Here is a 12,641-nt window from a genome sequence, read left to right on the forward strand (position 1 = left end):
ATAAAAGAGAAGCAGAGGGAATGTTGGCCAAAGAACGTATGTGTGCTATACATCATGTAAGTTGGAGCTTCCGTTAGCAGGAGCCCACAGAAGAGCTAAGCAAGTTTTCTAAGAACAGCTATCAAGAATCTCACTTACAACATCATAATGGGCAAAGATTTTTTCAAAGTCTCTCTTCCTTTCCTCAGTAGAACAAGCCTGTGTATGGAGAAAATATTATGTCAGCCCAGCAATACAGAAACTGTAGTTAGTTGTACAATTCTTCCAGATTCTTGAGCAACTGTCAGAAACATTGAGTTAGTTATCACTAAGATCCTTTGGTTCCATTCTGAGACTTTTTAGTTAAACGAAAGATAAATCAATGTCTTACTTTCTCCTTCTTAAATACATAAACAATGACATAGACCCATCTATAGAAATGTTGCTACTTACATCCATTTTAAATTGGAGAAGGAAGTTTTCCTGAAGAGCCAGAATTCTAAGTGAAAAAAATGGAAAATCAAATCCACATGAAAATCCATTATATTCACCCCAAAACTTGCATAGATGTATGCATAGTAGCATTATTCAATATACCCACATATATGTCAGTTGATGAAGATACAATGAACTATTATTCAGTAATAAAAAGAAATAAAATCTGCATCATACTACAACATGATTGACATTATGCCAAGTGAAACAGCTAGACAAAAAAGGCACCTATTGTTTGGTTCCATTAATATGAAAGGCCCAGAACAGGCAAACATTGGGAAAGTGAAAAATGAGATTTAAAGACCTTATTTTCACCCAGATTGCCTTATTTCAACAAATTTTTGTACAATGTATTTTCTTCCTAAGAATAGCTCTTCCACAGCTCTCTGACTCCTATGTAAGAAGACCTCCGCTTCAATTGATACAGTGATCTAGTGAACTAAGGCAAGACTATGAGACTGAGATTTCTTCTGCCCTAGGCCTGAGCAGCGAGGGTGGGAGGTGGGGGGTCCACTTTGGCATCCTTGGCTTGTCTCACAAGTGATCCTTTAACATCAAAATGGCCCAAATCAAAATGAAGGTCCTGGCCCAAGTAGCTAAAATGAAACACCGGCAGCTTCACAGTTCCTATAAGACATAGTGTGTTAGCCCATGCCACAGTATTATCATGGAGAAATTCTTCCTGGTTTGTTCCCCTTTGCAGGTAGCTTTCAAAACCTTTTATAAATGGATATGAACAAAAGATACCTTGTGAAGAAGGTAGGATCTGCTAAGCCGATATCTACTTGTGACCTAGTTACATTAACCCTTGGTCACTGTATTTATCTCAGTTCCTGAAATTCTTGCCCAGCTGCTGATCTGAAACCTGTCACTATTGCCTTCTATCACTGCCCACCATATAATTACCACCAGCCTGATGTTGAGGCATCAACAATTTACAGCTGCTCCCTACAAAGGGGTAAGGTTTTATCCATGCATTTTAGATCCACCAATTTCTACTCCATATCTGCTCAACAATTGCCTGCTGTTTGTGGTGATTAAATCCTGAGAAGACAAGCTTTGTAGGGTTTAATTCTGTTTTGTTTTCTACCCCTTCCTCTACTCCAAAGTCATGTTGGAGAATTTAATCTGTGAAATCAACATCAATGGTAATAACAGTATGGAAACTTAGTCCCACCATAGTGATAGCTGGCTTTTCACGTTATGAAAATGTTGTCCCTTCTGAATTTTAGGGGTGAAAGTTTCAATATCTTTACTAAGGAATCTGCTACCTGTTAAAGATTCAGCTCCACACCAGATTATGTGGTAATACACACTTACTTAATGTTTTGGACTCCAAATAAGACTCCATCTCTGATTTCAAAAGGGATACATGCTGTCATCAAACCCCTTTTCTGAATCTATGACATCATTTCTATGCTACTCACCTTGCCAGGTCATTCAAATCCAAATGACCATCTTTGTTTTTGTCAAAAATCTTCATCTGAAATTTAGAAAGGAAATATTGTTTCAAGAAATACTTATAACTGCCAGGCACTGGCTGTAACTCTAGCTACTCAGGCTGAGAACTGAAGCAAATGTAGAACTGATTCCAGTAGCAGGACACTAGACTTGAGTAAACAAGCTAAAGGGTAGCATCCAGGCCCTGAATTCCCAGTACTGGCACACACACACACACACACACACACACACACACACACACACACAATTTACAACAGGAATTGTTGGTTTGTTTGTTTGTTTGTTTTTTTGGCCAGTCCTTGGGCTGGAACTCAGGGCCTGAGCACTGTCCTTGGGCTTTCTCAAGGCTAGAGCTCTACCACTTGACACAGCATTATTTCCAGCTTTTTCTATGTATGTGATACGGAGGAATTGAACCAGATCCTCATACATGCTAGGCAAGCACTCTACCACTAGGCCAAACTCCCGGCCCCAAGAATTCTTTTTGAAAGTTATTAAAGCACTTTTCTATTTCGCTCTTCTGATTATGTATTATATAAACTGGCTAAATCAATAGTCCTGGGGCAAAATTGGTGTTTGTTATAGACTTATATCTCCCCTTCTGTGTTAGGATGGGTCATAGCAATGAACACCTCTAAATTTCGGTGGTTAAACACAACATAGTTTATTTCTTGTTTCTGTTATGGAAGAATCAGGGATTGGCCAGAGCTCTATTGTGTGTAATGGATTCAAAGTGGCAACACAGCTGCTATCTGGCAATATTCCTTCTTTCCATGACAAGAAAAGAACAACAAAACAGTTACCAATTAAAATTTCATGAGCCTAAACCAAGTCCCTGGCTACCCTAAATTCAAAGGGGGAGAGCACTGCAGTCCCACCATTTTCATGAGGGAAAAAAACTCTTTGGCGGATGGCTATAAGAAAACTCACACTTTCTGATAGGCAAAATATGATTTTGTATAGTGATTAGAAGCTTGAAATCTGGAGTTTTGCTTTGAATAAAGATTTCCTAAAATTATTTTATCCCCATACAACTTATTAACAACCAGATATAGGGAGCTCATATGATGTAACACTCTCTGTAAAGAACAAATTTCTTATTTCTATAAAGGTGAAAAAAGTGAGATTGAATTTTCCTCTCATAGCGAGATTCTAAATTATCTAGAGAGCCCATTTACATTATTAGAACAAGCAAAGCATTAAACAAGATAACATTAAAAGTTAGAATTTTCTGTTGAATTTACAAAATTTCTATTGAAATATAAACATTGACTTGAAACTTTCTCACAACTACTCAAAGATAATATAATTTTTAAAATACTTCACTATGATATAACTTTCTGATCAGGGTACAGTGTATACATATATGGACATATCAAAATGAAAACCCCTTGTGCAACTAGTTGATGATAATAAAAAGTTCTACACTAATCACAAACCATGAAGATCAAATTAGGTTTATACAAGACAGAAAATACAATATTTCCATATCTTAGTTGGAAATGTGAGTGAATCTGTATGCTTCAGAAATCTCTGAACATGAAGGGCGAAGAAGAAATAACCTAAAAGTACATGTAACAGACTCCAGCATTAAAAATGGATGACTCTCCTGCCTTGTTCTCTAAATCAGCTGATAATTATGTTCAAAATGAATTTGAAAGTCCATTTGTCATAAAGTTTGTCACCAAAAATATATTGTACAAAATCTACTAAAACATGGGTAGGATTTTTATACCTTTGAAGGTATTTCACATACAGTCATGTCCTCTACATGTTCAATCATGTCTCTTGCACCCAAATACTAAGTCCAACACACATATGACAACATTTTTCTAGAGGAGAGGCCAGAAGGCAATTTCTGAGACATCATTGTTATAAGAAGTCTTAACAAAAACCTAGATAAGCTTAAACTTCAAGCTAGTAGTAGCTCATCTTGAAAGACTAATTTCATTCATTGCTACTTACTCAAAGGTAAATTTACTCAAAGGTAGCCAACTTCCCTCTAACTTAAACTGGTTTGAAGAAACTCTTTAGGGGGAGGATCCGCTGGATGAGGAAGGCAATGAAAGAGCAAATGAGGGTAAATATGATGGATGCTCTTCAAGTGCATATATGAAAATGGAACACTGAAATGTGTTGGAACCAGTCTAAGAAGTGAAAAGGGGGAGGAGGGAGATTGATGGGAGTGAGATTGACCAGAGTGTATTGGCTGCTTATGTGGAAGTGTCACAGTGAAATTCCCCTTGTATCATAATGATTTTTAAATGGCTTAAAGGAGAACTGAACACCAAGATGGTCAATTAGGTTTCTACCCATTAGAAAATTAGCTATGTGTTTGACATGAAATGCAGATTAAAAAAAAAGTCATTTGCCTCATTTTCCCATCTGTAAATATACATGAGGTAAGTAATACAGACCCTTGTATCTTCTCCTCCTAGTCTCCTAATGCCTCTGTGCCTGTTTGTCATGAAGAAAGCTTAGGATATGTCTGTTGCAACAGACAGAAATCATACTGTGTGTGACATTAAGAACACTATACCTTTGGGCAACTTCGGTGAATTTTGAATATTTGTCATATTTTATTGAAACATTATAAGTTCTTTGTTTTTTCTCTCTTTTGTGCTGCCCAGGATTGAATTCAGGGCCTGGCATATGCCCGGAGCTATATCTCCAGCCCCAGTTTGTTTCAATTTTTAAGATATTAATAGCAACAATTTATGAAGACACTAACCTAATAGGTTAATTCATTATGACATCACATTTTTAAAAAGAAATATCTGCATGTCACAGATAAGCAAAATGAAATATAAGGGTTCAGTTTGTCTAAGAAAGTAGCAAGATTTGAATTTAAGCATTTGCTATGGTTTGGAAAAAGCATCTCCCAAAGACTCACGTGTTGAAGTCTTGGTCCATAGACTGTGGTGTTATTGGGAGGTGGAAAAACCATTAAAAGATGAAGCCTAGTGGGAATTCTTAGGTCACTGGGGATGCTGTCCTGGAAGGGGATCATGTTTAATTGATCTTTTTTTCATTCTCTGCTTCCTGGTTACCATGAGAGGATCAGCCTCCTCCACCATGTCATCCCACTCATAAGAACCCAGGTCACGCAGTCATGGACTAAAACCATAGCCAAATGTAAACTTTCCCTCCCATGAATGGATTTTCTCAGCTATTATGTCACCAGGTCAGAAAGATGCCCAACATATCTTTGTCACCTGAACTCTTGCCTTTAAACCACACTTTTAGCTTTTGAGAGTCTAGTTATCCTGTTACAAATTGGTCTGCTCCATTTTGGGTCATAAAATATGATATATGATGCCATGCGTTATGTATTTCTAGTTGCTTGTCTGTACTTATAAGAAATAAGAAAATAGCCTCATAAGTGTTGCCCTCAATACAAGGGTCTGAATTTCTCTCAAGGAATCAAACCATTGGTAATCTTCACTCATCTGCCAGAGGCATTACATTACATTGTACCAAATTAAATAGTATCTGGTAATATGGCCTCCATGCAGATAGCTGACCTTCCCGCCTGCCTTCTGGGGCTAAACCCCTATGACATGATAAGATTTCATAATACGCTGTTTCTTTTTCCAAAGCATCAATTAGGAATCAGGATAAGACAAAGTGTGCAGGCCTTGGCTTCAGCTCACTTGTTAGTCATGCTTCCGACTATTTTATACCAGTCCTTACTTGTATCAATATGAATTTGTATAGCAGGTTGCATCATGTAAGAAAAGTATTTGGTGCTAAACCTCAGAACTAAATCTTTAGTATTTCTATGACTGTGGCTCATTGCTCAATAAAAAAAAAATCTATTAAAGCAACAATAATGTGATTACACATTTGGTGAGTTACTTAGAACTTAGGATGTGAAAATCAATTTGTTGTAAAGGTTAGGTTTCTACACCTGTATAAACCTTTATAATTCAAGAAATGAATCTATATAAAAATTCCTTTAAAACTTTAAAAGATCTACAGTCCAGTTCCAAAACCTGTTTATCTCTGTTACACTTTGGGGTATAAACTAAAAATATGTGACTCAAAAGTTCAGTAGACTTGATTCATTGTCTGCTCACATTCAGTTCATTGTCTGAAAACTCACCAGATTCCCACACTCTTAGCTATCAGCTCAGTATATCAAAAGCCAATAATGGGTCCCTGAGAGTTTGATCAATCACCAGCCCATCTGTATGGGACAAGTTAAAAAAAAAGAAGTTTAATTTCAGCACACACAAACAGAAGAGATCCACTTAGCAATGTGACATACAGAATAAAAGGCCTTTTATGGCAAATGGACAATTCTCAATAGTTCCAAGTTGGATAAGGATCACTCTGATTCTCTAAGGACTCATGCCACTATTAGTAGTTCAAAATCCTTCTACTGAGCCTTTTCTATGTGTCTCTATAGTGAGAGCTTCACCCTAGTGATAGCTGGAAAGCCCAGAGCTCAACGCCACCAGGAGTATCTACTTAAAGGAAAAAGAAACCCAATTCCATACATATGTCCTTCTTGGAGAAAGATCATCTGTATAATGTCATGAAATGATGTCAAACTGACAAAGACCCCAGAGGGATCGAAAGCCACGAAAAGGTGTAGGGTTACAAGGAACGCAGGTAGGAAATCCCAAAGAGAAATATTTATTTTGGCATGGTTTAAACATAGCTGGCTCTTAGGAAACAATTGAATGTACAGTTTATTTGCAGTAGCTTAATGTGTATATCCAGTGTGAGAGCTTGGGACATAAAGACAACATCTTGTGGGCGACCAGAGGCATACACCTTTAATCCTAGCTACTCAGGAGGCTGAGAGCTGAGGATTGTCCTTTAAAGCCAGCCTGGGTAAGAGAGTCTGTGAAACACTTACATCCAATTAACTAGATAAAAAAAAAACAAAGCCAGAGATGAAGCTGTGGCTCACACTTGAGTGTGCTAACCTTGAACAACAACAACAAACTCATAGACAGTGTCCAGGTCCGAAGTTCAAGCCTCAGGACTGGCAAAATGCCATTTTAGCCTTGGAGAGTATGTCACAGATTAGTGGGTAAAATATCCACAAATAACCCTGATACATGAAATCATAATGATTCCATCTTTAAAATATATTTATCTTTTACCCATTCTGATAGTTTGATCTGTCACCTCTCTCACCTGGAGGGTATCAATGGCCTCATCTGAATCCTCTTAATAACATCCTTATCCATCTCAAGCTCTTTTCAACACAGCAGCCAGATCAGGACATCTTTTGCTTCAAACCCTCTAATAGCTTCCTCTCCCACTCAGATTAAACCCCAAGTCTTTACAATGGTCTGAAACTCCCAGCATGCTCTTGATGCAAGTTAGTCTTCTGTTCATGTAGCATGCTTGACTACATTGGTTCTCCTTGTTCTAAAAAATTCCAGGCATGTTCCTTCCCTGAGGGATTGTGCTTGCTGTACCTCAGTTCTTCACATGCCACTATCCCAAGAAGCTATCCTGATTCTTTCTCCAGTCCCCCAACACATCTGAGCTGCTGGCACATCCATCTTTAGCTAACAGCTAAAGCCTCTCTCTACCTTTCCAGCACACCCATTACTCTCCGTCATGCAATACAATTTATTATTCATTATGTTTCTTGTCAGTCTCTCATTTGCCCATTTTTTCTCACTGTTAAATCCTTAGTGACTGGAATAATGCTATACTAAGTATTTGAGGAATATTTGTATAATGATTGAATGAGTATCTATTATGTTAAAACATGGTGTCATGCGAAGTGCACTGTGGGAATGTACGGAGAGCAGGAATTTGCATGGAGTTTCTTAAAGATAATATCTAGGTGAATCTTTAAGAATGAGCACAAACCAAGTGAGAGAAGTAGGAACAAAAAATAGCTGAGTTCCTTCAAGAGGTCAGAAAGCAGTGATTTCAAATTGTGAGCTGTTAGTGGAGAGGAGGGAGCCCTCAGAGTTTTATGTTCAAAGAAATGCTGGAAATATTTTAGCTATCCAAAATGTAAATATATTCACTGTGTAGTTCATGTTCTATAAATGAGTAAAATTCAGATAATAATTGTTGGTACTATTATTTGATTAGATTGTTGTTCAAAAATATGCTCTAACAAAAAAATCTGATTTTTCTGGCCTCCTGGTAAATTAGTGTCTAATTTTCTTTTGATATCATTTCTTCTGTCACAAGGTTCCCTTGTAGTCAGGACAGAGGAAATGGAGACACTGAGCTGAGAAAGTGCTTCTGGCTTCAGGGGATTTTCACAATGAAGTGCTAAGTACATGTTTGTTCACTCAGAATTTTGAACATCATTTTGCATGCTAATAAAACAAATCATCATAGTAAGAAGCCAAATTTGTTCCTTCAGTGAGATCCTGCCCTGGGATTTGGTTCTCTCCCTGGCATCTTCTTTTCTCCTATCCAGGCCGTTAACATGGTTAGAGCACTTTTTTCTTCCCCAAAGTGGACACACTTACTCAAGCGTATGTTACTCATGGCAGCAGTCAGAGAGTTCAGAGTCCAGAATGAGGGGTAGAAGATCCAGGACTCAACTTCTAGTCTAACAAGTGTCTGTGGCTCAGTAACATAGTTATTTTCAGGTATCTGATCTCTAAAATTTTCAGTAACTGGAAACCTGATTAAAGGCCTGTTTATCATCATCCTAGAGACCCATATTTTAAAAAGAGACCACACACTCTTCTCAGTGCTATTTATCCCTAACTATAACCCATAAGGCTCGTAAACGCTGTCCAAAAAAAATCTTGGTGGCCAGGCACTAGTGGTTCATACATATAATCCTAGCTACTCAGGACATTATGATCTGAGGATCAAGGTTTGAAGGTAGCGGGGGCAGACAAGCCTGAGAGAATTATCTCTCAATAATCATCAAATAGCCAGAAATGAAGATGTGACTCAAGTGGTAGGGTACCAGCCTTGGTAGAAAATGCCACATAAGAATATGAGGACTTGAGTTGAAATCCCATTCCCCACTCCACCAAAGACATCCCCTTCTCCACTCCCCCAAACAAAACCTCTTTATGTAATCAATATAACAATCCAATAAGCCTTCTTAGCAAACTACTTCCTCACTCATTGGGATATATGAAGGTTTGATAAAGGAAGCACACGGATTCATAGGAAGGGGATAGAAGAGAGCAGGAGAGGAACCAGAAGCAATTTAATATGATTGTTGACTAGGACTGAGAGAGATGCGTCAAGTTCAAAGTGAGGATACATTCACCAAAGGCAAATTCTTCTTTACCATTTTCCAAGGAGCTTGACATTGAAATAGTGTTTCTTTCAGGACAAGGCTGTTCTAAGAGGGGTATGATCTAAGGACAAGGACCACAACCACTACAAAAAAAGTTAAGGTGCACTGACCATTCATTTTCTCCACAAAATATACTGAGTTTCATAAACATCCACTCATTTTGCCCTCCCAGTAATTAGCCATGTTTAACCCCCACTTTCCAGAAGAAGTAAGCAATGGTGAGACTTAACACTCTTCTAAATCATAGCTTACATAAGTTACATAGGAAAGACACACATCCTCCCTCTCCCTCTCCTTTCCCTCCCTCCTTCTCCCTCTCTGCCTCCTTTTCTGTCTCTGTCTCTCTCTCTTTGTCTCTGTCTTTCTCTGTCTCCCTGTCTGACTCTCTCTGTCTCTGTCTCTCTCTGTCACTGTCTCTGTCTTTCTTTGTCTCTGTCTCTACCTGTTTCTCTGTTCTCTTTCTGTATCTGTCTCTCTCCCTCTCCGTCTCTGTCTCTCTCCCTCTCCGTCTCTGTCTCTCTCCCCCCTCTGTCTCTCTCCCCCCTCCCTCTCCCCTCCCCCTCCCTCCCTCTCCCTCTCTCGCCCTCTCCCTCTCCCTCTCCCTCCCTCCCTCTTCTCCCTCTCCCCCTCCCTCCCTCCCTCCCTCCCTCCCTCCCTCCCTCCCTCTCTCTCTCTCTCTCTCTCTCTCTCTCTCTCTCTCTCTCTCTCTCTCTCTCTCTCTCTCTCTCTCTCTCTCTCTCTCTCATCCTCCCACTGCTCCAGTTCAACCCACTGAGTGAATCAAATCATCTTCTCTAGTGAGAGGCAGCTGGGAAGCTGTTGATTCTCACAGCTGAGGCCACATTTACTGGTTTCAATATTGACTTTGACACTAAGTTCAGTGACGTGGTGCTTACACACTGAAGGTTAACTGAGCTTGCCTGGCTCCCCCAAAATAGATCACCAGCCTCCTCCCTTAAATACCTATAATCTGTTGGTGAGAAAAACTAAAACAATTCAGTGTTAGGCAATGTTCTCCAGAGATGAGATGTTCTCCTACATTTGACTCACCTGCAAGCATTTGTCACCTACAGAGCAGCAGGAAAGCTGCCCTGTTGAAACAAGACTCCATTACTCACCATGGTGCCTGTGTATTCTTCCAGCTTAGCTTCAGAAACAGACTTTCTGTGATGGAGGAAGAGGTCTCGGAGGAAGTTCTGTTAACACCAAGAGCAAAGTGGCATTTTATGTAGTAAACACATAAGCTAGAAAGGGCTTCCGAGGCCTTTGTCCTGGGGAATGTGGGTTTCAATAAGTAATATGTAAAAAGCGGAGTGATCACTATTTACAGCAAAACCTTGCAATCCAGACAATAGCTCCATACATGAAAAATTGTCACACATGCTCAATTTTTTACCTCTTTCCCAAAGACAGACACATGGCTTGCACTTTCTAAATCTTCAAAACAAAAATACAGTTTTAATTTAAAAAAAAAAAAACCATGTAGGGCCGGGAGTTTGGCCTAATGGTTAAAGTGCTTGCCTAGCATGCACGAAGACCCAGGTTTGATTCCTTGGCACCACATACATACAAAAAAGCCGGAAGTGGTGCTGAGGCTCAAGTGGTAGAGCTCTAGCCTTGAGAAAGTCCAAGGACAGTGCTCAGGCCCTGAGCTCAAGCCCAGGACTGGCAAAAAAAAAAAAAAAAAAAAAAAAAAAAAAACATGTATAGATTTATAGATTCAAGCCAATGTCTCTCATGCCCACAGAAATCAAATGCATGATGCACATCGATCAAATTACTTGAGTAGAACTCACCCACCCTTCACCCAGTGGCAGTGTCTGGGGACACTCACGTGCAGCTCCGCAGCTGATATGAAGCCACTGCTGTCTGCATCATACTTGCGCCATATCTGAAATACACAAGTCACCAATACAACTGTCCTCAGAGTCTCTGGCGTTGACTTACACTGTTTTTTTATTTATTTATGCATTTTATGATTCTCCACCTGAAAATCAGTACTTAGATACAAATTTGACTTGTAAGAGGGAGCTCCAAGTTTGTTTGTTTTTGTGACAGTAAGGATTTGAACAGACTCAGGAGAAACATACCACAGCACATACTCAAAGCCATGAAAGAGATAATTTGTGTTGTTTTCTATTTATAACACTACAATATTTAACGAATATCATTCTAAAGAAACTTTTGTCCACAGCTAATCCATAAAATACATGCTGTAGAAGTAGAATTCATTAACTTGAAAAGAGTTTAAAAAATTAATTCTGGATAATGAAATTTTAGAGGCTCCTGGTTGAGTTTCTACAAAATTGCTTTCCATAAAAGTATTCCACAGTTCACATACCTTCTGACAAAGTATTTATAACCATCTCAGGGCTTGTTTAATTGTACTGTGAGTTATCTCTTATTCTATTTTGCATTTCTTGGGTCACTTGTCTCTATTATGGCCCATTCAAATCTCATCTATGCTTGCTTGATTTTGCCAGAAAGTAAACAAAATAGTACGAAAGGGTGCTAAGCTACATGTTGTAAGTGGAGATGAGACTGTTTCTAGAATAGAGCCCTGGACATAGTGGCTGTTTTGAGTCTTTTGTTGTGGCCTTGGACAAACTGTGGACTTCCTTTCCTGGTATTTCCCATAGAGCAATCACATTTAGAAGCTGAGAATTATTTACTGAGGGAAAGAGGCCATAGGAATCATTAAAACTGCCTTTAGATTTCACTCAAGTCCAGTGGTTATGAATAGAATGCCTACTGACTAGACCAGCACGTTAACAAATTATGGTTTGACTGGACTCTCCTTCAAAACTAGAGTGAGTTGACAACATCTGATGAAAGGAAGTGTCACATAGAGTCTGGATTTCTAGACCAACAGTTCACAGGAGCTTCACAGGGTCATTGGCTTCATATGTACACATGCTCTCCAAGCTGCACAGCCCCTTAAAACACTCTTTGTATCCTCTCAGTCCATTCTTCAGCCTACTTGCCCTGGCCCCTATCCAAGCCTTCCATTAGCCTGGATTAAAGGAGTCTGTCAGCTCAGGAGCAGCCCAGACCAGGCATGAGAGAACACAAAGGGGTTGGGAATCAAAGGCCTGGCAGATCACTCAGGACTTGATACTATCCTCTGTACATGTATCGATAGGGACTGGGCAGGTAGTAGGAGCGAGCCACAACCCTCTTTCTCCAATGGAGTTCTAAGAAACGCTCACCTGCATGAACTCCACACTGCTGTCCAAGGGAGTTTCCAGACGAAAGAGCAGCAGAAAGTTTTCATCCTCAGATAAAAACATACTAGAAAGCTAAAAGAACAAAATAAAAATAGTCATGGACATGTGTGAGTGTACACTTAAGGAGTGCTCCCTGGATAAAAAGCATAATAGTACACATTATAAGACAAGCTGAGCGCAGGATGGAGAGCTCAGCCTGCAATCCTGTACCCTTGATCTGCATT

At 39.3% G+C, this 12,641-nt stretch overlaps 1 protein-coding gene across 1 annotated transcript in view; it reads right to left on the reverse strand.

Moving 5' to 3' along the window:
• The window catches only part of Scgn (secretagogin, EF-hand calcium binding protein), a 28,640-nt gene that overhangs the window by 3,432 nt on the left and 12,567 nt on the right, over window positions 1-12,641 (reverse strand). The window contains exons 4-9 of the mRNA XM_090355406.1: window positions 12,400-12,489; window positions 11,025-11,081; window positions 10,309-10,386; window positions 1,902-1,957; window positions 433-478; window positions 139-198 (exon numbers count right to left, since the gene is read on the reverse strand). Coding sequence (XP_090211532.1) covers window positions 139-198; window positions 433-478; window positions 1,902-1,957; window positions 10,309-10,386; window positions 11,025-11,081; window positions 12,400-12,489 — 387 coding nt within the window. The remainder of the gene's footprint in view (window positions 1-138; window positions 199-432; window positions 479-1,901; window positions 1,958-10,308; window positions 10,387-11,024; window positions 11,082-12,399; window positions 12,490-12,641) is intronic.

The sequence above is a fragment of the Megascapheus bottae genome, chromosome 22 (assembly GCF_031878675.1).
Source record: "Megascapheus bottae isolate mThoBot1 chromosome 22, mThoBot2.hap1, whole genome shotgun sequence".
Classification (NCBI taxonomy): Eukaryota; Metazoa; Chordata; class Mammalia; order Rodentia; family Geomyidae; genus Megascapheus; species Megascapheus bottae.